General features: G+C 43.7%; 1 protein-coding gene and 1 long non-coding RNA gene across 6 annotated transcripts; one reads left to right on the top strand and one right to left on the bottom strand.

Moving 5' to 3' along the window:
- Nucleotides 1-4,936: 4,936 nt before the first annotated feature.
- PTPDC1 (protein tyrosine phosphatase domain containing 1) lies at nucleotides 4,937-26,777 on the top strand. Of its 5 annotated transcripts, none has more exons than XM_066557834.1 (10): nucleotides 4,937-4,957; nucleotides 15,778-15,870; nucleotides 18,507-18,678; nucleotides 19,385-19,465; nucleotides 19,688-19,806; nucleotides 20,534-20,671; nucleotides 21,325-22,529; nucleotides 23,224-23,409; nucleotides 24,126-24,236; nucleotides 25,036-26,777. In XM_066557834.1, the coding sequence occupies exons 2-10, from the start codon at nucleotides 15,786-15,788 to the stop codon at nucleotides 25,150-25,152; spliced, it is 2,214 nt and encodes a 737-aa protein (XP_066413931.1). In that variant the 5' UTR covers nucleotides 4,937-4,957; nucleotides 15,778-15,785; the 3' UTR covers nucleotides 25,153-26,777. The 5 variants fall into 5 exon arrangements, with proteins under 5 accessions (XP_066413931.1, XP_066413929.1, XP_066413932.1 ...); XM_066557832.1 differs by having other exon boundaries at nucleotides 4,947-4,962; XM_066557831.1 differs by lacking the exons at nucleotides 4,937-4,957; nucleotides 15,778-15,870 and adding an exon at nucleotides 17,702-18,004.
- Nucleotides 16,209-17,136, bottom strand: LOC136561504 (uncharacterized). Its single transcript, XR_010784356.1, has 3 exons — nucleotides 17,025-17,136; nucleotides 16,488-16,662; nucleotides 16,209-16,321 (listed from the first exon to the last, which is right to left on the bottom strand). It is a non-coding gene; the product is annotated as an uncharacterized lncRNA (long non-coding RNA).
- Nucleotides 26,778-27,689: the final 912 nt, after the last annotated feature.

Genomic DNA, 27,689 nt, shown 5'->3' with positions numbered 1-27,689 from the left:
AGCTGAGCAAGTAATTGCCAGAAAACTGCTGATTTCTTTTAAATCTCTTTATTGCTTCCATAATATCTCTGAATCAAATGCAGTTTCCTCAAGTGTAATTACAATTTTAAAGCACTGTATTTTTTTATTAAAAACAAAATCACTCTCTGAAGTCACTTCCAGAACAGTTGGTTGTGACTAAGTGAGTCCTTCACATTGTGTTGCTCATGTCCCCAAGGAACCAAGTGTCCACGTTGCTCCAACATGACTGAACAGGCTCCTCAGTTCACCCTCTGGACAGACGGCTTCCACATCTGTTTTTACTGGCACAGATCTCCATGGATGGTAGACGAGCCCACAGCCAAAACAAATCTGTTTTAAAATTGGAACACTCCACTTTTGCAATATATACCTTCAACCATTGTAGGCTTTTTAAATGCAAAATATTTAAGTATTCATTTTAGAAAGCCAAACAGTTACACCCAGGTGAATGATAAAAGTAGGTTTCTGAAATAAACACAGTAGGTTACACCTTCCTCTCCTGCCATGTTGGTGTATTAACATCCTTCTGCAAGGAGGACACACACCATACACGGGGGGAGGGTCTCAAAATTCCTCAATTCCCTCATTTGAGAAAGAAATCACTCTAGTCAAAGCTGCAGACTTCCAAATTTCTTCATTGTTATTTTGAACTACAGCCACTTGAAGCTGAAAACACTCAGATCTTTTCCCATTACTTTACCTGTGATGTTGTAAAACATGGGGTGATTATTAGCTCATAATTATAAAAATTGCTTTAATGACAAGTGTGGGGGAGGTAAACTACAGAAACATATACCCTTTTGTGATAACTAACTCTCCTTCAACAAATTCTCACTTGTCTTAGCAAACTGTCAGAGCTGTAAAGGTCAAAGCACAGCTTTAAGGTCTTGAAGTTAACAAATGTGAATTAAAGATAGACCAAAAAGGCGAGTAAAAGGAAACTCAATACAAAGGCCCATATAAAAGGCCAAGGAAAAAAAAAAAAAGTAGTCAGAACAAGAAATTTCTACAGAACCAGGAGAAGACTGGTAACTTGGCAGAGACATGTTTGCATATTTTTAGGAGAAACAGGAACCAAATCCACACAAAGCCAAATGAAAGGATATGAAACGGTCACTACAGAAAGCAGGACCCACTGTCCTGCTCTGACAGCACAGCCAGTGGGCAGAGAGGGCAGGAGCTGTCACCAGCACCCTGCCCAGGCTAAATCCCTCAGAAAACTTGTGGCAGTAGGGATAGTTCATTGTTCCCAGGAAAGGTGAGAGTTCCAGCACACTACTCAGTATGTAGAAGATCCACCGGTTCCAGTGACCCTGCGCACAAACCTGCTTCCACTTGGGATCCTCTCCACCCTCACCACAGCATTGTCACATCCCACTGAGGACGTGTCCAGCCCCAGGAGCAGCCTCTCCAGCTATTTTCTCCTGCTGCTGGCATTGTTTCCTTACATCTGCTGAGTATCCCTCGGAGTCTTTTGTTGCCTTCCCACCACGCTGATGCTCATGGCAAACAAGAGAGACATTGTACAACGCACAATGTGCCTGCATAAACAGTGCAAATGAAAGGCTCCCAGAGAAAACCTGAATCATCTCTGTAAAGGCTGTGTTTATGCTAGAAAAGAACACTGCTATCCCCTGGGAGTGAGTGGGGTGGCAAGAAACAAAAAGTGGAATAAAGTGTTCAAATCACAGAATTGTGGAATCACAGAATGGTTTGGGTTGGAAGGGACATTTAAAGCCCATCCACTTCCACCCCTGCCATGGGCAGGGACATCTTCCACTATCCTAGGTGGGTCCAAGCCCTGTCCAGCCTGGTCTTGGACACTTCCAGGGATCCAGGGGCAGCCACAGCTGCTCTGGGCACCCTGTGCCAGGGCCTGCCCACCCTCACAGGGAAGAATTTCTTCTTTATATCTGGCCTAAATCTGCCTCTGACAGTTTAAAGTCTTTATCCCCTGTCTTGTCACTATCTACCCAGATAAAAAGTCCCTCTCTCCCTTAAAGCACTGGAAGGCTGCAAAATCTGGTGTTCCTGCAAGGGAAGAAAGGACCCTGAGCAATTGGATGAAAAAATGAAGGCAAAAGGTTAAAGGTTTCATGGATTATCCCCATACAGTTATTCTTCAGTTACCTGCTTGGGTGGAATTGGGAAATGCTCAGAAAAGCTGGCTCCAAAGCACAGTGTGCTGGAATAACATCACAGGGCAGAACAGCACCACGCTGAACCCGTGGGATTTCCAAGAGACCCAGGAGCTGCTGAGAGGAAGGTCAGGAACCTTGCAGATGAAACCCACCCTGCCCCTCGGCCCCCAGCAATCCCAGGACCACAGAAAGAGGGCAGAACCTGGCAGGAAGCGTTTCGGAGTTGGGAGAGGAGCTGTGCACCGTGGTCCTTTGCCACACGGTGGCACGGGCTGATGTGAAATCAGCTCCAGCCAGCCAGGAAAGGTCTGGGCAGACCTGGGGCGGCATGCTCAGTTTCCCTGGAGCTGTTCTTTCAGTGTCAGGCTCCAGCTCAGCCCTGCAGCATTAGAGAGGCTCATCATGCTCCCAGGATCATCATCTGACCCCAAGTCACACTTCTGGGAAAGCAAGAAGTCTCCCTTTCCCCTTTTCACCCCTGGAGTTTTACCTACCAAGGAAAGCTCCTTTTCCCGTCTGTATCTGGGAGCTTGCCCCTCATGGTCAGCCTCACTGAGTTTTCTGCTGGTTCTGATTCAGTCTCTGGAGTAAAAAACCCATATAATTCAAAAGACAGCATTTCTGAGCATTCCAGGAGCACGGATTTTGCTGTGCCATGGTCCTGAGGGGTTGTCCCTGCTCAGCTTGTGACAGAAGCAGCCTTGCCCCCTCTGCAGCACTGCACAAGCGTGCAACTGCACCACGAGCCCAACCAAGGACACGCTGTGGTGAAAACCTCAACTTTTTCCTTATTTCAGACAAGAAAGAGCAAAGCAAGCATTCATTTTCATGCCTTTGTGGTTGCATCTTTACAATAAAACAAAGAGAGCTTTGTGCTTTCTTCTATGAATTTTACAAATTCTTTGTGAAGCATGCAAAAGATTGTTTATTCATGTAATTATGTAATGATAAACACAAATTTTGGGAACAGATCACATGGCGTGATCACAGCCGTGCTCAGCCTTCCAAGCCCAAGCCAGCCAAATCCTAAACACATGAGAATGATAATTGATGGCAAAGGCACAAATCTCACTCTGTGGGACCAAACACTTAATGTGTGCCCTGCAGTTCATTTAAAAAATGAAACTTGTGAATTTTAATAACATTTTCTCATAGGCAGACACAGAGAAACCCTATTCAAGTCTTTTAGAGGAAGACAGAAGGAAGAGTCACACAACCTTTTTATTTTTTTAGTTTATAAATCAATATAATTGCAGGAATACATTATGCTGCCAAAAATCAAGACATATTTAAGACACTTAGCACTGATGGGACTGACACATTTTAAGAAAAAAGCCCTGTGTCTCCTTGCTGACAACTCCTTCAGCTTAGCAGAAAGGAGTGACAGAATTCTTTTCAGCATTTCTACAAAGTTCCCAAACCTGTTTTTACCTGAAAAAAGTCAATTAAAAGTACGTAAACCTTGCTAGTGTTTAAATAATTGATACACTAAGGACACTTATTCTAGGTGCTAATGTACTGATGTGGCTAACAAGACAGACAAAGAACAGTGCCTAAAGTCTGTGAGTACCTTGAACCAAAATTTAGACTTCCCAAGCGTGGTAGCAGGCACTCACTCCAAGAACACCCTGCTGACCCTCAGACAGATGTTCCAGCCCAGCTCACTGACATGTGCAGAGGTTTACGGCTCTCACTCCTCCTTTAATCAGCAACTGTATATTCAACTACAGTATTAAAATAAACCATTACAAACCTATTCTGCTCTGTGTCCAAGACCTAAATGCCTTTCATGCCTATCAAAAATCTTCAGCCAAGCCTCTCAAAGCCCTGACCTATGTCTGTGTGGCATCTCCTCGATAAAATCCTTCATGAGATGTGGATAGGGCAGGGGGATGAGGCTGAAACCTTCGGAGCGTCAGTGCGACCATACCTCCACCTGTGGGCACCATTCACCTGGAAAACACGGTCATCTGGACATTTTCAATTAAGCTCCCACCTTTTACCACTAAAACCCAATGGCTCACGATTAAACATTAAACCGTGACAGTAAAACAGCGTGAAAAATATTTCAACTCACTCACTCCACTCACTCACTCACTCCACTCCACTCACTCCACCCACTCACTCACTCCCTCCACTCACTCACTCCACTCCACTCACTCACTCCACTCACTCCCTCACTCACTCCACTCACTCCCTCACTCACTCCACTCACGCACTCCACTCACTCACTCCACTCACTCACTCCACTCACTCACTCCACTCACTCCCTCACTCACTCACTTCACTCACTCACTTCACTCACTCACTCACTCACTCACTCCACTCACTCACTCCACTCACTCACTCACTCACTCACTCACTCACTCACTCACTCACTCACTCACTCACTCACTCACTCACTCACTCACTCACTCACTCACTCACTCCTGCCCCTCACCTACCGCTCTGTTATCCCGATCTTGCTCCCGCCTTTCCCGATCCCGCATGCGCGCTCCCCCCATTCCGCCTTTCCAGATCCCGGTCCTCCCCGCCCCCGCCTTTCCGGCTCCCGTTGCTCCTCGATCCCGCTATTCCCGATCCCGCTGTTTCCCAATCACGACCTCGCTGTTCCCGACACTGCTGTTCCCGATCGCTACACTGCTGTTCCCGATCCCTACACTGCTCTTCCCGACACTGCTATTCCCGATCCCGATCCCGCCGTTCCCGCTGCTGCCTCCCCTGTCCCCGGTCCCTCCCTGCGCATGCGCACGTTGCGGGGCGGTGCCGGCGGAGCGGCGCGAGCGGCCCTGCAGGTGAGGTGGGTCCGTGCCCCGCCCGCGCCCCTCACCTTTCTCGCAGCGCCGCGCACCTCCCTCACAGCGCTCCTTCCTCACAGCGCCCGGGGCCCCTCGCAGCTCCGCGCACCTTCCTCACAGCACCCGGGGCCCCTCACAGTGCACCTTCCTCACAGCACCCGGGGCCCCTCACAGTGCACCTTCCTCACAGCACCCGGGGCCCCTCACAGCTCCGCGCACCTTCCTCACAGCACCCGGGGCCCCTCACAGCTCCGCCCACCTTCCTCACTGCACCCGGGGCCCCGCACAGCGCCGCGCACCTTCCTCACTGCACCCGGGGCCCCTCACAGCTCCGCGCACCTTCCTCACAGCAACCGGGGCCCCTCGCAGCGCTCCTTCCTCACAGCACCCGGGGCCCCTCACAGCTCCGCGCACCTTCCTCACTGCACCCGGGGCCCCTCACAGTGCACCTTCCTCACAGCGCCCGGGACCCCTCGCAGCTCCGCGCACCTTCCTCACTGCACCCGGGGCCCCGCACAGCGCCGCGCACCTTCCTCACAGCACCCGGGGCCCCTCACAGCTCCGCGCACCTTCCTCACAGCACCCGGGGCCCCTCACAGCTCTGCGCACCTTCCTCACAGCGCCCGGGGCCCCGCACAGCTCCGCGCACCTTCCTCACAGCGCCCGGGGCCCCGCACAGAGCACCTTCCTCACAGCGCCCGGGGCCCCGCATAGCGCACCTTCCTCACAGCGCCCAACCCCGCCGGGCACCCCGGGCTGTGGGGCAGCCCCGCGCTCGCTGCTCTCGGCCTGGCCCCTCCCTTAAGGACTGAGACCCCGCCGCGGCCCCGCACGGCTCTCTGGGCTCCTCCCGCTGTCCCCGGGCCGTGCCCGGCACCGGTTGTGGTTGAGAACGGCCTGTGGTCCCCCGGGGGATGTGCGGTGACACAGCCCCTCTGCCACCCGCTGTTGAATAGTCACAGAACCGAAGCACAGCAGCCCAGGCTGGTCTGGGGTCCACTGGCCCAGGGTGCTCCAAGCCCCGTTCAACCTGGCCTTGAATACTTCCAGGCATGGGGCTGCCACCCCCTGAATCACAACCTCAAAATGCTTCCAGTATAAGAAATGATCTGTGTAGTTTTACTTTCGCAAAGACCCACAGATGTCAGGGAGAGAGAGGTCCGTGAAGGACAGCGGGGTAGTGCAGTGGAAACTGATTTTCCCCTTCTCAGCAGTGTCTGCATGTTTAGTAGTGGTTTAGTAGTGGTTGTACCTTACCTCTAATCATCACTCAGTCACCCTGAAAAATGCAGCTCAGTCAGTCCTGCTTGAGGGACCTCAATACATAGGTCACTCCACACACTCACCAGTACCTTTAGCTATTACTGCTTTTGGCTACAGACTGTCACTACACTCTTCAGTGGAATAACAAAAAGATTAACGGTTACCTGATTTGTTAATAATCTAGACTTTAGTGTTTTCTCTTTGCATAGATCCCTTGCTTTTGCTTTTCTCATTGACTTGTTTTTGGGAGTCCTTCACACCACTGAGCAACACCCAGCTTCACATCTATGGAGGAGTTAATCCCAATATCATGTGTACAAAATAAATGTGTTTGCACTTTTGTATTGCTTGAAAGCATTTTCAGGTTGTGATTCAGGTGGTGGCTGCCCCTGGATCCCTGGCAGTGTCCAAGGGCAGGTTGGACAGGGCTTGGAGCACCCTGGGCCAGTGGAAGGTGTCCCTGCCATGGCAGGGGTGGCACTGGATGGGCTTTAAGGTTCCTCCAGCCCAGACCATTCTGGGATTCTGTGATTTTTCCATCTCTTGTTTCCTTCAATAGTTTATGTGGGACACAGGGAGTACCTGCATGTCTAAGGCAAGATGAAGTGAGAGAGGGAGACAGTCTGCAGGGCCAGCTGCTGTGAGGGTATCACCTCAGGTACAATCAGCAATGTAGTCCTCTCTCGTGGTGTACTTGCTCGGCTCGACACATAAACTGACCCGAAAAGCGTTTCTTCCACACGTTTCAGTAAATATTTCACTTCTTTGGAAATCCAATTATACCATTTGGACACCATAATGACTATTTTATTTTGTGTAATGAATTGTCTAGGAACTGGGAAATCTGACATGGAGAAGATAGTTGTCACATAAATTAGAGCTTTCCTTTTTCTAGCTAGATCTAGTTTAAGTGGTTCTACACTATTTTCCTAGATGTGTAGTCACCTTTTGCATTGTAAGTCCATTGAATGAACACCTGATACAACTTTCCAGTTTTGGAACTGTCTTTTGAATTGAAATTTTCATATTACGCTGCTGCCTTTACCTAACATTTCACTACATTTTGTCCTTTACTGGCAATTTTAGGTAACAGTGGAACCAACAGGAAAAGAGAGACTGTCAGAAGTAGAGATGATGAAAGAGGACAGGGATCACAGGTGGGCTGCTGCTATGGGATCTCATTAAGCAGCTAAATGTGTACATTTCTCCCACAGCTGTAACACTGCTGGTAAAGCTGAGGTCTGCCAAAGGCTTTGAGTCTGCTTTTGTGATTGATTTGTGGTGGTACAGCATTATGCTTAATGGACAGAAAAAAATTATATGTGTCTATATATATTGATATATATATATATATGTAAAATATCTAAAAGTAGAACTTATAGAAAGTCTTCAATAACATGTTGGAAAGTTACACAAAGTTAAAGCCTCCCCTGCAGAGTTTCAATACAGGCCGAAAATAAAGCAACATTAATTGATTTTTATGATCCAAACTATGAGAAGAGCAAGGAGCAAAAAGAGAAGCTGGAAATGCCCAAAGCCAGCTAGGAATCCAAACACACAGTTTGTATTTAATAAAAATTAATCTGAGGTTTTAGTCAGCTTTAAGTTTTAAGATAATGTGATATTTTGATTCTTTCTATGTATCACTAAAAGCAGTGCAGTGTAGGCAGTGGTCAGACATTCTGATGAGGCAATTCAGACACTTTTCTACCTGCCTAATCTGATAAACCTGTACCTAAGGTCACAGGACAGGTGGATTTGCTACCTCTGCTGTGAAGTAGGCATGAGGCAGTGCAAGAGAAGCTGCCAGAAGCCCAGTGATCCTGTTCTACTTAAAATGCTTTAAATGGCAATTATAGTTCAGCAGAATTTTCCAGAGGGCTTGGGATTCTTCATTTTGTTGAAACAGGAAAATGCCAAGCCTAGAGACATGAAGATTGCTAGTTTAGTCATTAGCATCCCACCTACTCTGTGTATTCTTTCCTTGGAAATGGCAAATTATTTCACCCTCTAGGTTAATTCTCCCAAAAAGTCACCTTCAGTTAGCACAAAGCCTTGTTTTGACTCAAATATGGTGGCACGTCCTGTTTGAGCAAACACGTTTGGCACTGGTGCCTGGAATTAGCCAAACTCTGCCGAGCACTAGAAAAAATTAGTTCTTCAGCTGAACAAAGTCATTAATAGTGAGAAATACAAATGTAGGAACAGGTGAAGGGGTAGCTAGCAAAACTCTGATACCTACAAGTGGATACATGAAAGCAGAGGCTGTTGCACCAGGAATCCAAACCCTCCAAGGATTAACCCCCCTCTGGAATCAAATAGGTAAATAGTGTTATATTACCCACATGGAAACAAAACTTAGGTATGTCAGCTTCTCAAATGTGAACATTCGGAACTTCTCCCAAAGAGTATGCTTATATTAAGAATTTAATTAATATTTATTAGTTATCTGAAGCTGCTCTTTGTTCTTTAGTCAACTAAAATGATGCCAGCTTCCTCCAGCTACTCCTACAAAATGTTTTGCCAGATGCTCCATTTGTTAACACATTTTAGTGTGCTGACACTTGGAAAATACATGTATCCCTTTACTCATAATTCACAGATTCAGATTTCTAGAGCCACTTCTGTAGTGAGTGAACAATGTGAAACCAAAGAGTGCTGCATGGGGCTGTTCCTGTTGTGTGAATTGACCCAGACTGGTAACCAAGGGCAACCCTCAAACCACAGCCGAAATGCAAAGAACAGATTGATTTCACTATACAATTTATATTTCATTCAAGCTGACCTCTGAGTCTTTCTACCCCACATTTCCAATACATATGCCTGCTGAAGGTTTGTCATTCCCAGGAAGTCTTCACTGTTCTGCTGGGGCTCTGCTCTCACCAACACCTGAGTGTGCCTGGCCCTTGGCCTGGGCAGGGCTGCTGCAGCAGTGGCACTGCACACCAGCTCTTGGCACTCTGGGAACCCACATGAGTTCATTTTTGGAGATTCTGAATCCCCCAGTTGCAGCTGCAGGCTGGGGAAGCCCTGGCTGCTTGGCCCCTTTGTGGTTGAAACTTCTACCAACACAAGAAAGGTGTGCCAGAGAGGGTTTTAGGCTCCACAATCTGTTCAGGTTTTTAAGTAGCCAAGGTACCTTGGTGGATTCTCCCAAATTGTGTACAAATCTTTTGAAGTCCCATTTCTTTTCTTTTTTTTTTTCCCAAAAAACTTAGGATCACAGAACAGATCAGATCATGTTGGATTTTAATTTTAAGGATAATTTGTTTCTAAATAATTGGGAGGTTTTTTAAATTAATCCCTAGCTTCATTAATGGAAGGGATTTTTAACAAGACATGCAGGGAAGTGATGGGAATAGATGAAAGCCCTTTTCTTCGTCAGCTACTACTTAGTGCTTGAAATAGATTTTGAGATAAGATCTATTTTTAAGATAGAATAAGATATTGTATCCTATTTTATATACATTGTTTATCTAGTATTTAGTTAAATCAAAATCTTTGGGGTTTAGTTGATTATATTTTTAGTTGATTACAGTTGATTATATTTATATTAATTTATTTTTGTTATGGTTTTGAGATCTTACTTTTAATGCAGTTAATTTATACTTGCTAAAAATACTTCAGTGACATTCTGTGCTTTTACTGGGTAAGAATAAATGCTTTATGCAGATAACAACGATAGGCCCAGATAACAATGGAACAGTTCTATCTAATTCTCTTTTCATGGCATTTCAAAATCTCAGTGTATCAGTTTTACTGTAATTAATCTCACTTCTCAAAATTCTCTCTGTGGCTCTGTGTTTGTTTGTGTTGTGCATGTAGACACACACAAATAAATACCTGTTCAGTTGTCGCTAATAGGAAATGAGGTGAACAGGAAGAGCAGAGCTGGGAGAGTCAGTTATTAGAACATCAGGCTGTGCGGCCTGTTTGCCTCAATCCCTTTAAAGGCCGGGCAGACGCAGAAAGCAGTTTAGGACGATTATCTGCATAGTCCCCGAGGCACTCCCCGCACCGTTTAGGTTAAGAAAAGATCGTTGCTGGCTCCTCCCAGATTACCATCCCCGATCCGATTAGCCACAGGAAACACCAGGAGAATTCATTCAGCTTCTCTGTAAAACGTGACTGCCCTGCACCGTGTTTCTTGTGGCTGATACTGCAGCTATGAAGGGATCAGCACTCACTCATTCTTTTTGCAGGGTAACAGGTAAGGTGTTACACTGAAATAACTAAAACTATTAAAAGTCCTGTAAATTTACTATGGTTTTGACTGTATTAGATGTAAAAATCCTCTAATTCGCAGAGATAATTTTTGAACTTGCACTTGAGTGCTGTCAGAATGCTGACAATTACTGACTATTTCATTCTTCTGCAAGTAGTCAGTGTGATGAGTCTGAGAGTCTCTTGGTAAACATGATGTTCATGATCAAGGGTCTCAGAGCCAGCACTTTTGTTTGTAGAACAGTTAATATATTCACTTTACGCCATCTCCTTGATGAGTCTCTCTAGTAATTACTGCCTGCCAGCCTGTTCAAGGTAGTTTAAAATACCTTCTGTTAACTCTTAGGTTAGCACTGCCACAGAAAGAGGTGATTTAAATAACATGGCTCAAGTTAATTGAGAGCCTTGTCCATCAGTTTAGCTTGCAGTTTCTTGCTGTTTATGTCAAAAATCTATGAACAGCAAAGACTGAATCATCAAACCAGCACCTGCATAATCTTTTAATGAATTATATTCTCTTGTCTCTTTTGTACATGAAAGAGGTTAGAGTCCTTTGTAAATATCAAACTTGATGATTAAATGACATTCATCTTTTACTAAGACAGGTAGGGAATATTTTTTCCCAAAGAGGGTAAAAGACATGTAGAAATAACAAATCCGTTCTGGTTGTGGTTCCAGTGTGAAACCCCTGGAGTTTCACAGCAGCTGTAGTATCATCCTGCTGTGTAAGTAGTGTATAACTAAACTATATGAAAATTTGTTTACATTTTTACCTAGTCTTCTCTCTGTCCTTTATCCGTGTGTTTATTGCTTTTCCAGTATTTTGGTGTTTTCTTACGGGTAGAAAACATTTAAATTTCAAATAATTGAGCTTTTTAAAGTACCTTGGGAATTGAGGTGCGTGCCTACTGAAAGATGTGTGCTCAGTGCTAAAACTGCCTTCCAGACCATGTTTAAATTGTAGCTTAAGCATTCATGAAATATCTGTTCCCAGTGAGCTTTTTCACGGGTACAGGCATTAGAACAACAACCTTTGCATCTTGTTTCATTAATCATAATAATCCAAGTTTAGCAAAACCCTCAGTTATCATAATTTTTTACAAACGTTTAGAAATGCTTTGTTATTCCTGGCAATGTTAAAATTAGATCGTCTGTGGTAATTTAAAATGCATTTTCATTTACCAGTGCTTCCTGAACCAGTGACTAACCACCTCTCAGCCAATTTAGAAGATTTTTTGCTAGAAATTCTCATGATCTGCCAATCTTAAAGCATCAGATTCAAAGCCTGAATTAAGAGACAAGGTTATAATTTAGTAGCTCTTAACCACTTCATTAAATATACCCAGTCCTCACTACACTATCCTATTTTTACTTAGTCTTAATCATTGAAGTTATCTTTAGTCATCTGCCTGAAACATCTCCATTAGTGCTGTTTACAGGATTTTGCATTTTGGCAGTGAAACTGTATCCCGTGTGATCTTATATTTAGACATTCAGTTGACTTCTGTGGGACTGCTCACAAAAGCAAAGCTTCTCAAGTGCTTGCAGAATTAGGCCACAGGAAATTTTAAAGGTGTCAGCCTAGTGCTTAGGTACTAAGCTACCCTCACCCCTACCTGCAGCGAGCTCACTATGTTTCTGTAAAAATTTAGCTGCTAGGTAGTTACTTACAAGTGACTGCAACAGGGAGAGAACACATTCACTTTAGAAGACAATAAAACAGTAAAAATAATCTCAGAATTTCATGTGATAGGCCTAAGCACCAGCATTGCCTCTCTTGTATGAATATATTTGAGGTTTAAAATAATTTTTCCCATATATTGATATTTGAAATGGAAAACTTACTAAACTTTTTAATGTTAATACATAAAGGTAATCTTTTTAAGTGTGTGGTCTGCTGTGACATCCTTGTTTGCCAAAGCCACAGGAATTAAAGATTTGGGCCCTCAGTATTGGTGGATAGGTGCACAGGGGCACTGTGGGGAGCCTTACAATGGGATTACTGTCCATGCTGGCAGCTACACTGCCCTAACTGGAATCCTTCCAGCTGGGAATGCAAGCTCTTCTCTCTGTTTGAAAACATGTTCTGAAGGAAACAGTAGCAATTGCATTTATTAAATAACCATCCTCACTGCCAAGATAGAGTGAGACCAGCATCTTCTTGTCTCCTCACTTTTTGACTGTATCATTGTTTTCTGGCTGCTGCAGTAATGGACATTGCTCCTCTCGTTCCAGTCTGGAGCAAAAATTCAGCCCAGCCCCTGGAAGCCACTGGTTTTCAGATCCTGAAACGCCAGTAAGAAATGTTTTGTGACAAGACAGAGTTGGTCATTTGCAAACCCCACTGCTGGTTTGCAGGGTCCATCCTGCAGCCAGCTCCTGAGAGCCAGTGAGGGATGCTGCCAGTGGAAGGTGGCCTTTGGAAGGAGCTGGGACCCCCCATGTCCCAGCTGGCCTGCTGCTCCCCTGTGACCTTACAAAGAGCAGGGCCTGTAATGCAGAGGAAAGGGCGTGGGCAAGGGGCTTCACTGTTCATAAGGTGGGTGCTGGGAGCGACCTCATCCACGAGGTGCCCACACTGCATCCCCTGCAGGAAATGCAGCCCTGCAAGTGTGCAGCAGCGAGTGGGGCTCGACAGCTGTCGTGTTTCCAAATGCAACATGTGAATCCAGTGCAACAGGAGACAGAAATCCCTTCTGTTAGAAATTGTTCAGCTCAAAAGTGGGGGGAAAGAAAAGGAACTCAAAACTGCAGACAAACATCAAGCAAGCACATATCAAACCCACACCTGGAGGGGACCTCTTGAAATACCCAGAGTGCTTGGCATGAGGATTCCAGGAGATTCCTTGGGCAGCGTGGTCCTGCTCTTGCCTTCTGCCAGCCGACAGCACAGGCACATTTCCTGGTGTTTGGTGTCAGGAGCCGGGGTGTTCCCGCTCGCTGGATGGCACCGCTGCCTGTGCTGAACAGAGGTGGAACTGCACCGCAGGAGATACCGTTCCTCTCACTCGTGCAGGGAGCCGGGATTAAGGGGCGGCCTCTTTGCTGTCATGGCAATAGGGACGCACAGCAGAGATCGAGCAGCAGAGCTGATTAAGGCGATACCGTGATGATTGCCCCAAGGTACGTGACTCGGATCCTCAGGCAGCTCCATGGCACCGCGACCTGGAATAGTGCTCCAGGCTGTGCCTTCCGCAGCTACCGAGCGTTCACGAGACGAGCAAAATGCTGAAGAACATCTTTAAAAACCAAGAATATCTGGTACAGAGGCAAAACAGGAGAGAGCTGCTGCTGCTTCAACCTAAGCACTTTACTTCTAGCATCCTTTTTATTGGTGCAGGAACATAATGCCCCTCTGTAGGAACATCAGCACTGACCTGTCCCAAATTACCACCTTACACCTGTCTGAGGGAGTGCAGTGTAGCTCAGCAAAGTCATTTGTCACAATATTACTAACTTTTTTTTCAGAAGTAAATATAAAGGAATTGCTCCCATTGATCACACTGAGCTGTCAATCAAGTTTTGCAAACTGAAAGGCACAGACAAAATATTCAGGTCAGTTGGGCAGCACAGGAATTATGGAATATAAATGAAATAAAATTGGTTAGACAACAAAGAAACAAAGAGCTCACCTCTGCCACTTAGAAGAAGCTTGCTAGTATTTTTTCATACTCTAGGTATGTTCTCTTTTGCATTAACCTCCATCTCATTAAGAGGTTAAGAGTTAAGAGTTCTTATCAGCCTGATTCCTGGGTAAAAAAAAAAAAAAAGGAAATATTTTTAGATAGAAATATCCCTGATATTTAATATCTTTATTTTTTAATCATTTGAGTATAGGGAAATAGGAGAACTAAATAGTCGTCATGGTGGTGATTCTGCTGCCAGTATGATGAGATATCTTTTTCAAATCTTATCTGGACAAGCTGTTAGGAATTTTGAAGAGAACTTTCTGAGAAATAGAAACCAATAATTTTTGTTAATTCAGAATTATTAACTCTAAAAAAGAAATTCTGGGGATAAAATGAAGTACTTTCTTTAGGTTCAAAGTTTCCTCTGATAATGGAAGCCATCACTTACTGATTTCAAAATCCATTGGAAAAAAAATAGAGGTTCTGGAACTTCTCCAAATAGAATGCAATTATATGAAGGTAGTTTATTAAAGGACTGACTTTTCAGAATACAGAGTCAGATGGTCAAGTAGCTGAGTAGAAAATGCTCCATATACTCTTTTAATCTTTATTAAAGAGTGTTCTTGATTAATATTCTTGATTAATATTCTTCTTAAAATACCTACATTAGAGATGCCTTTCTGAGCATCTCTGAAGTTTCAGAAGGCTTTTTGTCTTTCACTGACAAATGTAATTCTCATCCCTTTGAGAGGACTGGTGCAGCTCTGTGAAAGGGTTCTTAATGTGAATCTGTAATCTGTTCCCACCATTAAGCATCTTGAAATGAACAGAGCTGCACTGGCTGACTTTGTGGAATAAAGTCCATTAGCATTGTTGGAAAAATAATTTATTCAAGTATGTGGTAGATAATATAATATCTGAATGAATAAATTTTATTTAAATATTTGCTGCAAAAATTATTATGCAGAATTAGAGATAAAAGCTGGACAATGAACAGCAAGCAGTTAGCACCACACAGGCCTATTGTATCACCTCATCCCCGCAGGACTCTTCTATTTTTATATATATTTTTTTAGCACATCTGTCTTTTAAAACCCTATTTACACTGAATCCTAATACTGGTTTTGCAGACTTGGGAACCCAAGGTTTGTCTATTTAGCAAACTTTCTCTAGCTAATGATGCAGCAGAGATGTGCTTAGTTTGGTATAAAAATTGCTCTTTTTTGTCATGCTTGCAGCTATTTTCCTATAGAGATAAGAGAAACAGAAGGGTGATCTTATACTCAGTAAGAATTTCCATTCAAGAGCTATGCAAAGGGTTTATTTAAGCATCACAGACTGATGACTGTGTTCATATCTACAGCTTGCTTTATCTTTCTGTCGGATAGAAGGTCTTCAGAGCAGGACTTACCTTGTATTAGAAATAACAGTAGAGAAAAAATCTGTTTCTGCCTGGAGAGAGGAGTGGGTTCAGTTTTCTTGTTAGAGGAGAATCATGACAGATGTGATTCCAAAGCCCAAGAGTACAGGGAAGAGAGCAGCGAGGGGCCGTGCATTGTAGACAGTCTGTCAAGTACCAGCCCATGCCTGACTGCCCAAATCTTCAACGACTCCATAACATAACCAGGAGCATGTGCCTTTATTCTGCCCATTTTGAGCTTCTCTCATAGGCTTTCAGTGATTATTCCATTGTTTCAACAGGTACTGCAATGGCTGCAGGAGTTTTGCTGCAAAATGAGCAACCATACTCCTCGCTGATAGAGAGCAGTGTGTATCTGGCAAATATGAGTTCAGGTAAGAATTTGGCTCTGATGTGCCATTCATAATAAATGCTTAGAACAATTCTGGAAAAAAACCCCACAAAATTTAAAAACCCCAGAAATATTATCCATGGTTATAAATGTAAAATGTCTCTAACAAAACCAAACCGCATTATTTAATCAGCATATCATGGTGATAATATGTCAACCTTTTCTGTAATTTTCATTTTGTCAGATCTCTTAATGGAAGAAACTATGCCATTTTTGTGTTGAGAAACTGCCTAGCTCTCTGAAAACACAAACCTGCCTTCAGCAAAACTCACCTTTCTAATTATTTAAACTTGTACAAGATGCAATTCTTTCTTACCATTTTGGGTGAGTGTTTGTTTGCAAATCTGCTAGATTAAGTAGGGAAATAATGATGTGTAGCATTTTATTTTCCTCACTTCTGTCTCCACTATCATTTGATATATACTGAAAAGTTTCTGGAAAGAGAAAGAGAAAAATAATTAAAACCAAGAAAGGAATGTAGTGAATTAGAAAATATTTTTCACATTCCTTGGATACAGGTAGCACTTGAAATAGCCTTTTTCATCTCCTTTCTCTTCCATGCAACCCCCAAAATAAAAGTATATTTACATGTTTCCTCACCTGTTGATATCAGTTCCACTGATGAATGATGAGTCAAGGTTTTGAACATTTTCCTTTCCTCACACGACATCACTGCTGATATTTCAGGCCTGGTACCCACAGCAAGCATTGCCACGTCTCTGTAAGAGCTGGGGAGCAGCAGTCAAAGTTCAGGCCTTCAGTCCCTGGTCAGTGCCTGGAAGAAGCAGATTTTTGCCTGATGAATTTGTCCCAAAAGGGAACTTCCTCTTATGCAAATTCCTCTGTACAAGTTACCGGTTTTGTGGTACAAGAAGAAACACAAATGTGTTTTAGGAAAATGCAGTGGGATTAATTTGTTTATTGACAAATTTCAAGTGAATTTTCTTGATTTCCCTAGTCTTCCCTTTTCTGTGCAGTCTGATGCACAGACATTGGGATGACAGAGGCTTTTTACATCACTATAGTCCATTCTGTGCACAGGAGCTTTTTCAAGTGCTGCAATCTTTCTGGCCACCTCATTCTCCTGCTCAGCACACTGGAAGCAAAGTGGGAGGCAATTTGCCACCTCATACCTACCTTCAGAAGCCTGAAGCACTCAGCTGACACACCTTCTCCTCCTCGTGATCTGCTTTCTGTCAGGATGCAGGGTTAACAGCTTTGCTTCATAAAAAAGCTGTGCCTTGGAAAAAAACCCAGCCTTTTGTTTTGGATAACAAATTGTGTTTTGTTAGAAGATGTGAATGGTCCAGGCAAACAGTCTACAATTCATCATGTACTAAAGCATTTCAGCAGGAACACACTAATCCCAGTCATTACACAGCTAATGATGCATTTTGGAGCAGCGAAGTGGAGGAGGAGAGGTGGCTGTGGAATGAAGAACCAAGAGGTGGGGGAGTATAATGTGCTTCCTTACAGATCTCTCAGGAGGCAGAGCCTCCAGCTACATTTTGATTGTTCTGTTGAATGGAGTATTTTGTGTCTTAGCGAGTTCTGAATGCCTGTTATTGAGCAGGAACTAAATACTCCCATTGTTTATTACAAACATTTTGGTTGTTCCCAGCGCGTTTTGAAAATTACCTACTTGACAAGCAACTACTTTCATCAAGCGGTGGAACAGTTTGTCCCGAGCAGACGCAATCCCTGTGGAAAGAAGCAGCCCGGGGCTGGCTGGCAGCAGCGCCTGCATCCTCCGTTTCCATGGCGACAGCTCAGCCCGGGGACCAGCTGCCGAGCGCGCTCGGGGATGCTCCGCTCTGCTCCCGCAACTTCAGCGCTGAGCAACTTCCCCTGCGCTCAGAGCGCCCCGGGCAGCGGCGCCGGGCGGAGCTGGGGCCGCGCAGCCATGCAGCCTTCCCCCCGTCGGCGCTCGGCCGTCAGCATCTTTAGCCACTTCTTCCAGGGGCGGAGGCATTCCTCCTCCGATCCCCTTCTCCGCCTCAGCCAGCGGCGCCGCAGCTCCGTGGTGGAGCTGCTCTCCTCGTCCACGCACCGGGTCATGGTGGCTCTGTCGTCGCTCAGCCCCGAGGAGCTAGACGCCACTTTTCCTGAAAAAAAAAGTAAAGTACTTTTCATTGAGACTGTTGGCAGTTCTGGGTATTTTCTCGGTATTATTATAGTTTTGTTCTGTTAACAGTACTTTTTGTGTGTGGATAAAATAGTGGGGTTTAATTTTCTTCTTGTATTTTGTATATTCTGTTTTGTTCACTGATTCCTTATTCAGGTGTTAATACGTGCTTTTTACTCTAACAGCTCAGTTATAAATAACAGGTAAAACAGAAGCACACATTCATGCATACTCTGAGGACATGGTTAACTATATTGATTTCAGGTTGAAGAGGACTGTGACTTTTTTCAGCTGCAAAGGATGTCACTAACCTCTAACTTCATCAGAAAAAATACCTGGCAGTAATGCAAGCGATTTTTCCCCCTCAGAATCCTTCCTTGAGCAACGAGCCTGAAATACATATTGCATATTTTCTGGTGTTTGTGACTCTGTCATAAGGCTGAGTGGTGTTTTTCAGTGAGCTCCTGGCTAACGTGGCTCTGCCTGTGTCGCAGGGAGCTCGAGGCGCCCCACGGCCAAGTACACAAAGATGGGGGAGCGGCTGCGCCACGTCATCCCCGGGCACATGCAGTGCTCCATGGCCTGCGGCGGCCGCGCCTGCAAGTACGAGAACCCCGCGCGCTGGGCCGAGCACGAGCAGGCCATCAAGGGGCTCTACTCCTCCTGGTGAGCGGCTCAACGTGGCAAAACAGCCAGGCTTTTGAAAAACCAGCTGCCAAGTGCCAAACGGAACGAGAATTTGATCTGGAATTAGAACCTGACCCAGTGGCTGTTGTACACAGCCCAGGAAAGACAGTGAAAGGTTCCTGTTCACTTACAGTGGGTTTGGTTCAGATCCAAAAGAAAAAATACCTGTGTGTCATGAATTATTAAAAAGCTGTTCTGGGCTACTAAGGATTAGGATGCAAATGAATTAAATATGTTAATAATAAAATTGAAAAGTAAAAGCGTTTCCTGCAGGTGAAATAATGTGGGCATGTGTTCAGAAGGACATTCATGTGCAGCAAAAGTCACATGAAATGTATCTTGACATTCTTACTGTCTTTTTTCTAATGGCAAATGCTTAAGCAGCATTTACAAACCTTAAAGGAATAAACAGGGATCTGGGTCCAGATTTCTATTCAAAGGAATTTTTACTTATGTCCTGGCCTTTAGGCAGTTCCAGTAATTGTCTTTTGATAATGTTCCATCTATATCAGTTTAATAGGATTTATCATTAACACTGTGGCATAGTAGAATTTTTAAAAGTAATTTCCAATTATCACCAAGGTATTTCTCTATTTCTTGAATATAACGATATTCTTATTTTGGAAGACTCATGCCCAGGAAATTATTAATGATAATATTATTATTTACTTTTCTAATTTCTCAGGATAACAGATAACATCCTGGCTATGGCTCGACCCTCAACAGAATTAATTGAAAAGTACAACATTATTGAGCAGTTTGAAAGGTAACAAATTTAGTCATTATTTATTGTAAATATTACTGGTGTAATTCCTGATCCATTTTCTCTTTCAACATAGATTTGGATTGTTGATAAAGATCCTTTCATTTTAACGCTCTACAGGTAAAGATTTATTATCCACTAAGAATAAATATGTGTTTCAGAAAATAAGGGACAATGAGATTTTGGCTGCCCGTAATACTTTGACTCATCTATTCCTTCCTTAAGATGTGGCATAAAAACCATAATTAACCTTCAGCGTCCTGGGGAGCACGCGAGCTGTGGGAACCCCCTGGAGCAGGAGAGTGGCTTCACCTACCGTCCTGAAGCCTTTATGGAGGCTGGCAGTAAGTTCCCTCCTGCTGTTGTTCCTCATTAATTATTGACTTTGACATTTAAGGATATTTTTACTTGAATTCCCGTGAATTAAACACAGCTATGTAGGAAACATTGCACAAAACGTGAAACCTGGCAAATACAATGAAGAGCAAATAACACATTATTGAAGATTGTGTATTATACAGAGAGAGATGGAGGCTTAGTGTTCAGGTGTTTCTAAAGGAAGGACAACAGTTCGCTTTTTCTTCTGTATTCACAAATTCTGGTACACTCATGTCTTCTTACCTAGACTGTAAAGGGTTATTTCATGAGAGGACACTGCTCCTGACAGTATTTTTGTATTTTCATGTTATGGTGAGAAGAGTGAAAGTGCCTCTCTGTAAAAAGCAGCTGCTGACTGAAGAAGTGCTTTTATTTCTGAAAAGAAAAAATTGCCCTCTTTCTATATATAGCTGAGCAATTTTGCATGAATCACTGTTTTGTTACCTCTTTTACATTCTAGCTGAACTTGAGTTTGACAAATCTTTGCTAGCTTCGTGTATCTATCAAGTTTCAATAGCAAGCATACACTGAAATGGGAAAATGATCTCTTGCAAACAAGATGTAGTCAGATTTTAAGCTCCATTATGCAATTTTAGTACTATAATTTCTTATTAGTAATCTCTCCTCTGCAAATAGTAGTACACCTTTCACATTTGGTGTGGCAGAAAATCACTGTCTCTCTTTTTATTTCAGTTTATTTTTATAATTTTGGATGGAAGGATTATGGCGTGGCATCTCTCACGACTATCCTTGACATGGTAAAGGTGATGTCTTTTGCCCTGCAGGAGGGGAGGGTGGCTGTTCACTGCCATGCAGGACTCGGGAGGACAGGTACGTGCCCCATGCAGGAGCAGCACCAGGGTTCCTCTAGAAACTCCAACCATCTCTGGTTATAAACCAGTAATAACTGGGCTAGATTCCGTGTCACTGCAAGATGGACCTCTATAAAATGGTTAAAAGTGCTAAACTACTGTGTCCAAATGTCCTCAATGGCTAGAGAAGATCAGTTTTAGTATATTAAAATGAAAGACCTGTAAGATAGAGTTTTTAATCTGTATAATTGTTCCATTACATTCAAATGTGAGAGCTGCTTCTGGAGGGGAAGGATTCCCCTGGTACACTTTCTTTGTCCAGTATTTATAACATGTTCACAAACCTGCCACTCACTGTTGGATTGGGTAGATTTGGTGGAGAACCTAAAATTTCATTTGCTCCTTTCAAGTCCTTTCTGGTTGTGCCCTTCCATTACTCCCATGTTTGTGAATAGTGGAACTCCTGGAGAGGCTGTGGGGAGCTCCCACTGCAGTGCAGTGAGCAGGGCTTCACTGTCTCGTGCTTCTTCACAGGAAATTACGTTTAAGTAACAGCATCACATAATAGAGGACACTCTGTCTTCACCTATATTAATTTCTATCCCATATTTCCACGGAGTATTTGTTTGAGTGTGACAGTTCCTTCACTAATCTTGTCTTTGTATTTTCCAGGTGTTCTAATAGCTTGCTACTTAGTTTTTGCCACCAGAATGAGTGCTGACCAAGCGATTCTGTTTGTCAGAGCCAAAAGGCCCAACTCCATCCAGACCCGGGGGCAGCTGCTGTGTGTCAGGGAGTTCTCCCAGTTCCTGGTCCCTCTCCGCAACGTCTTCGCGTGCTGCGAGCCCAAGGCGCATGCGGTCACCCTGTCCCAGTACCTGACCCGCCAGAGGCACCTGCTCCATGGCTACGAGAGCAGGCACCTCAAGCACGTGCCAAAACTCATCCACCTGGTGTGCAAGCTGCTGCTGGACCTGGCTGAGAACAGACAGGTGGTAGAGGCAGAGCTGCTGGACATCCCAGACCTCTCAGCTGAGATTGAGACGACCGTGTCCCAGCTGACATCCACGGAGCTCGAGCGGGAGCTGGCCAGGCACGACAGCGACACGTTGGACTCGTCCTACACCCACTCCTCTGCTCTCGACAGCCAGGACTCACACGTCTCCCTGGGACACGAATGCGATGCCTTCTGTAGAAGAAGGCATGTCGAATGCCTTCAGCCTCTTACTCATATGAGAAGGCGTCTGAGCTACAGTGAGTCAGACCTAAGGAGAACTGAGTTTCTTTTGGAACAGGATGACACTGCCTGGACAGTGCCTGCTCAGATCTTAGTGAACAACAAACCCAAGCAGAACAGTGAAGAGGAATGTTCTGCCACAGGTGAGGCAAAGCCACAGGTGGAGTTAAACAAAGAGGCATTAGTGCGTAACACGTGCACGTTCCGGAGTCAAGGGAAATTTGATTTGGATGGACGAAGGGATGGCTCCTGTCACAGAAGGAGCTCTACCAAAGAAGTACAACGCAGCAGGACCTTTTCCTCAGGCCTCGCGTCCATGCACAATCCCAAGGAACCTGGGATGCAAAGGCACAGCTTTGCCAGTGAGACTGCTCACAGGAAGGACCACAAGACCAATATATATGGCAGGAGATTCTATCTCTCTGAGGACTCTGACTCTTCTTCTTCCTCTTCCAAAGTGAACTTTTCCATTGGATATGAAAGCGAGAGTAGCAGAGAGTTGTCAGAGACAATTCCACACATTGTTCTGCAGTCAGAATTAAGTTTGGAAGCCCGAAGAGTTTTGGCAGCCAAAGCACTTGCAGATATAAATGAATTTCTGGGAGAGGATGAAGTGAAGCAGAAGGTAGAAATGTGGCAGGTAATTTTTAACTCAAACCCATGCTACAGGCTCTGCATATTTCACCTCAGTGAATTCCTGGAATGGCAAAAATGCCATGTGGATCTTTGAAATGGCACATTGGGATAGCAATTTATATGAGGCCTGGGTGCAGGTCTTTCACAGGCTGGCAAGATACACCTACACATTCTGGTCTATAGCAGGAGGGTGGAGGTTCTGGTTATGTTCACTTTCCTAACTGGGGGAAATTGATGCCATTATTTCTGGTTGTAACGTGGCTGCTGGTGGCACAGAAATAGTACAGGTTTTAAAAGTTTGAGTTGGTTTTCATCAGTGTTTTCTCAGAACTAATCAGAGGATTTGTGAGTAAAAGAAAAAGAATTTAGTAGAAACTTAACTGCTTATTGTCAAACCCAAATCCTCTTAGCAACATTTGCTTTGAAGTTGTAATGCAAAGCTGGTTTATGTATTCCAATGGAGTATTGGGAGGTTCTCAGCTGCACTGCTGCTGTCATCCTTCTGTTTTAAAGAATCACTTGTATTATTGTTGATTAATGTTGATACTCTCGAAAAAAACACAAATTTTTTGGATAACTCTTTTCTTGTTGGAACATAAGAGCCAAATACTGCTACAATCAAAGAGAATTTGGCAAAGGTATATAGATAATGCATTTTCAGTTTTATTTTGTTTGTTTGTATTTTTCTTTGTTTTAAGAAAGAACTGAATTCTCAAGATGGAGCTTGGGATAAAATCTGCACCGAGAGAGATCCTTTTATCCTCTGCAGCTTGATGTGGTCATGGATAGAGCAGCTGAAAGAACCTATTATATCCAAAGATGATATTGACATGCTGGCAAAACATTGTACAGAATCCCAGGATGCGCTCCACTTGCTGGGAAAGGTACATATTCGATCTGACAATTCATTCCTTCGCTTTAGGCAAGGGTTGCTCTTTAAAAAAGCCACTTAATTCTCTTTCAAAATCAGAATGAGAATTAATTCTGCATCAAATTGTGTGAATTGTCTAGGTATCTCTAGATATCTTCTAGTCCAAGTGTCTTGCTCAAAACAGAGTTACCTAGAGCAGATTGCTTGTGTGACAAATGCTCCAGCCCCTTAATTAAGCTGGGAAAGGGTTGGGAAGGAACAGCCACAAAGATTGTTCTTCCTTTTCTTCCTCCTTGCTCGCACTGCTCAGTGTCTCTGCCAGTTTCCAGTGGTGACGGAGACTGGGAGGAACAGAGAGAGGTACAAGATGGGGGAAAAAAGCCCTGAACATGCACAGCATTTTGGGCTGAAAAGATCAAATCTCACCCTTCCTATGCCAATTCACAGGAAGGCTACTGTTCATGGAGGGAATCTTGAAATTCCCAGAAATAAGGAGGAATTACCAGAGTAGTTTGTAGCACTCAGGAGAAGAGTTTTCCTATCATGACTGAAATAATTATGCAGCGGCTCTTTGGGCTGGTGGGAATTCCCCACCAACTCCTGCACATGAAGTTTCAGTACAGGAAGGCACAACCTGGTGTTTAAACAGCAGTTAACAAAATCTGAGTGCTAAACTGCTTTTTATGGAAATATTTCTTCTGATGAGATGCTGTTCCTTTTCCCCACCAGGAGCAGTGTCAGACCATCCTTTGTATTTTACACTGTGTGGCGAAACTGCAAGTGCTGCCAGCTGATGTGGAGGAGGCCTTACTTGCTCGTGCTATTAAAGCTTTCTCCAAGGCAAGTAATCCCAAATAACTATCCAAGATATTGTATTTACTTGGTTTAAATCATGAAGGGTAAATCAATCAACAGAAGGAGGCCTCTGTGAGAAAGGCTACAGTAATTCCTTCTTGCTTCAGTGTAGCTTATTTATTTCAGAGTTTACATTTTATAATAATCACATACATAAAGGGTTGGAAATATTCTCTAAAAAATTAAAATTCTGTCACTACAACCTTAATCCTGGAGTCTCGTTTTTCTTTCTGGACCACTGCCAGTTCATGGACATCTTCAAATTAGGGAAAAGAGAATTTTACAGGGTGACACTGACTAATCACCTAGAGTAGCTTCCCAAAGACTTTGGTAGATTCTGTACTATGTGAATTCTTTCCATCAGATTAAATCACTTTCTGAAATTACACTGCAAGTCAGTTCTGTTCCAGACCTGTACCACAGGATGTGAGTAACTAATTTCTGCTTTGGGCTCATTGAGTAACAGTGACAGGTGAAGCTATTGCTCAGCTCAGATTTCTTCTCAGATTCAGTCAATGAAATCTGAGCTTGAACAGAATGTTCACTGTGCTGTTTCCTCATCTCTTGTAAATCTGCCTGTTAAAACAATCACCAGATTTCTCTTTCTTCTATTTTAATGTCTAGTTAACATAAAACTGAAAACACTTGGCATTAAGCACTCCATCAAAAACAAATCTTTTCTTTGATAAATCTCAAAGCTTTTTTTTAATGTTGTGCATTTACTTTGCATTTTGCTGTATGGTATCTCTTTAACAACTGAACTGAAACTTCTCTCTTTTATTAGACAAGCTTCGATTCTGAGAATGGGCCATATGTTTACAATACCTTGAAAACTGTGTTTAAACAAGCACTGGAAGAAAAAAGGAAAAGGATTAAAGAAGGAACAGAGAATCCTTCTTGATTTCTACACAGCTCTGCTGAAGCATTACTTGGGCCTACCAAATTATTTTGCATATTCCAGCTACTGTATTTTGTGCTACCTGGCATGATCTACCTAACTTTAGGTAACAGAAGTTATTAACAAATAATTTTATTTTTTTAGAGGGAGTTTTAGTGGCAATTGTTCAGTCTACATAGTTTTAAAGAACAGCTCCATGTAACCATTCTCTGTAGCATTTTGTTTCAGGTACTGTTCTTTTATGTTGTGAAGGGTTCTCCTATTCTCAGATGTGTTTATTGATGTGGAAACCTCTGTTATTGGCAAGAAACATTATTGTCAAGTGACACGACTGCCATAAAGTTCAGTGCCATGATCCCCAAAGGTTTAATGGATTAATATTTATGTATTACATATGTTTACATTAATGATATTTGATTTCATTTTGCAGAAAATAAATATTGACTGCACCTGTGAAACTGCTTTTCCGTTCAGAAATTCTGAACTAAGACCAACAGTAATAATGGAGAGATTCACAGATCTTGAGATCTGTTATAGACAGCAGACAGTATTTTCTTTCAGATCTCTTAAACAATTGTAACCAAAGTATTTCTAGAAGGTGTTGTAGGAGAGAAATGCACTGTGTTGAGCAGTAGTCATCAAGCCCTAATTTAGACATTTTTGGCTGAGAAAGCTTCAAACTGTTTTTAACAGAAAATTGATTGAGGCATGTAAGTCCTTTGAATAAAAGTAAAATGTTACTTTATTAGCTAAGCTTTTGTTGCTTCAAGTAAAAAAACACTTCATCATGAAATCTTCATAAGGATATGATTCTGTCCATACTTACATCCAGCAAATACTTACATAAAGAAGTGTGATATAGTCATACTAAAAAAACATTAATCAAAACCTTACTAGCTGTAATACACTTTGCCAAGGCATTTTTATCTAATAAAATAGAAACAGCTGGGCCATCATCCTAAAACAGTTTTGGATTCCAGCCTTAGGATCTGGACTGGAATGCCAGTTTGCAGACTGAGAGGTTCATCAAGGTTGATAAATTTAAGTAGTTAAACAAGAATTTATTCCTTTTCCAAAATATTTTTATTCGCTTCTGTAAATGACTAATATTTAGAATTAAAAATAGACCAGTTGAAATACAGGTAATTTATATATGTCTCAACTGTTGGATGATTTTATATCAAATTCAAATTAAAACAGCTACTTTGGCAGAATCATCTTAAAATAGGAACACTTGAAAATATCACATGCAAATCACAAACACAAATCCAGCTTTGCAGAAAGGCAAGGCAACATGACAGGCAGTTCTGTGTCAGCATTAGCAGTCAGGCTCAAACAAATACCATCTTCTAATCTACCAAATGTCCCTTCTTCAGGGCCTGCTCTGGTACTCTGCCATCTCCCACACCAGAGTGTGATTCACATACTGCAGCCCCGAGTTAGGTTTTTGCAACATTGAAATGGGCGTGGTCGGCAGGATTGCTGGAGATAAATCACTACAGAACTAAACAAAATGTGTGCACCAAGGTAGGGCTTGAATAGGCACAGGAATTTTGGAAAGACGAGGACAAGGTAGCAGAGAACAATGTAAAAATCAGCTGCAAATAAAAGGAGGAAATGCTAAAGGAGTTATTTGTGCACATTTGGAGATTTGTTTTTCTTGGGTGCAAAGCAAAATCAAAAGCTCCTAAATGCCCAAAAGACTGGAAATGTGGAATGTCCTCCATAGCAGAGTGTCAGACCTCTGGATCCTTAAAACAATTTTATCGTGGTGGAACAGTGGCAGCTTGAGCTGGTGCCTCTGGGGACCCTGAGCAAAGAACCCCTGGGCTTTGATACCCTCCCAGCTGAAGTGTGACAGTCTGGGGTATTCCTGTTGTGTCCGAGTGCCCGGTCACTGGCTGGCACCACAGCTCCCCAGGCCCTCTGCTGAGCCATCCCTCTCCTAAAGTCAAGTTTAGTCTGTCACATTTGGCTTTTCTCTCTGATCCACGACCAGGACCACAAGAGCACGTGGTGCTGAGGATGTAAAAATGCCTGTTCTTGCTGGAACATTGCTGTTGCGTGACACCCTGCAGGCGGAGCGGCCAGCTGGAGGGATGTTGACTCGTCTCCCTGATCCCAGCCGTCCTGCATACATGAGAGCTGCCGGGCGTTGGGGCTCGCTGGGACCCGGCCTGGCCCGCACCACAGGAAGTTACAAAGCATCTTCAAGGAATCCCCACGCGTTAAACTACACGATCTAGCCAGGGATTTTAAGTTGTTTCTCAGTTAATCTTGTAAAAAGCCTAACCAAGTCTCCTATGAATTCTCTCTCTGGCAAGCCCAGTCCCGGCCCCGAATGCCCCTCAGCGTTCTCAGGGCAGTGGCAGGAGCCGGAAGCTCGCCCAGAGCGCCGTCGGGCGGGGAGAGCGCGGCCCAGAGCGAGCCCCTGCCGCCCGGGATGGCCACAGGAGAGCCGGGCGTGCAGCGCCAGGGCCTAGCCCGGGGCTCCCCAGGCTCCTCTGGCATCGGTTCCGTCCCCTCGGGCGCTGAGCGGT

The sequence above is a fragment of the Molothrus aeneus genome, chromosome 12 (assembly GCF_037042795.1).
Source record: "Molothrus aeneus isolate 106 chromosome 12, BPBGC_Maene_1.0, whole genome shotgun sequence".
Taxonomy (NCBI): Eukaryota; Metazoa; Chordata; class Aves; order Passeriformes; family Icteridae; genus Molothrus; species Molothrus aeneus.
The sequence above is the reverse complement of the archived record's forward strand: the minus strand, read 5'-3'. Positions and strand labels throughout refer to the sequence as shown.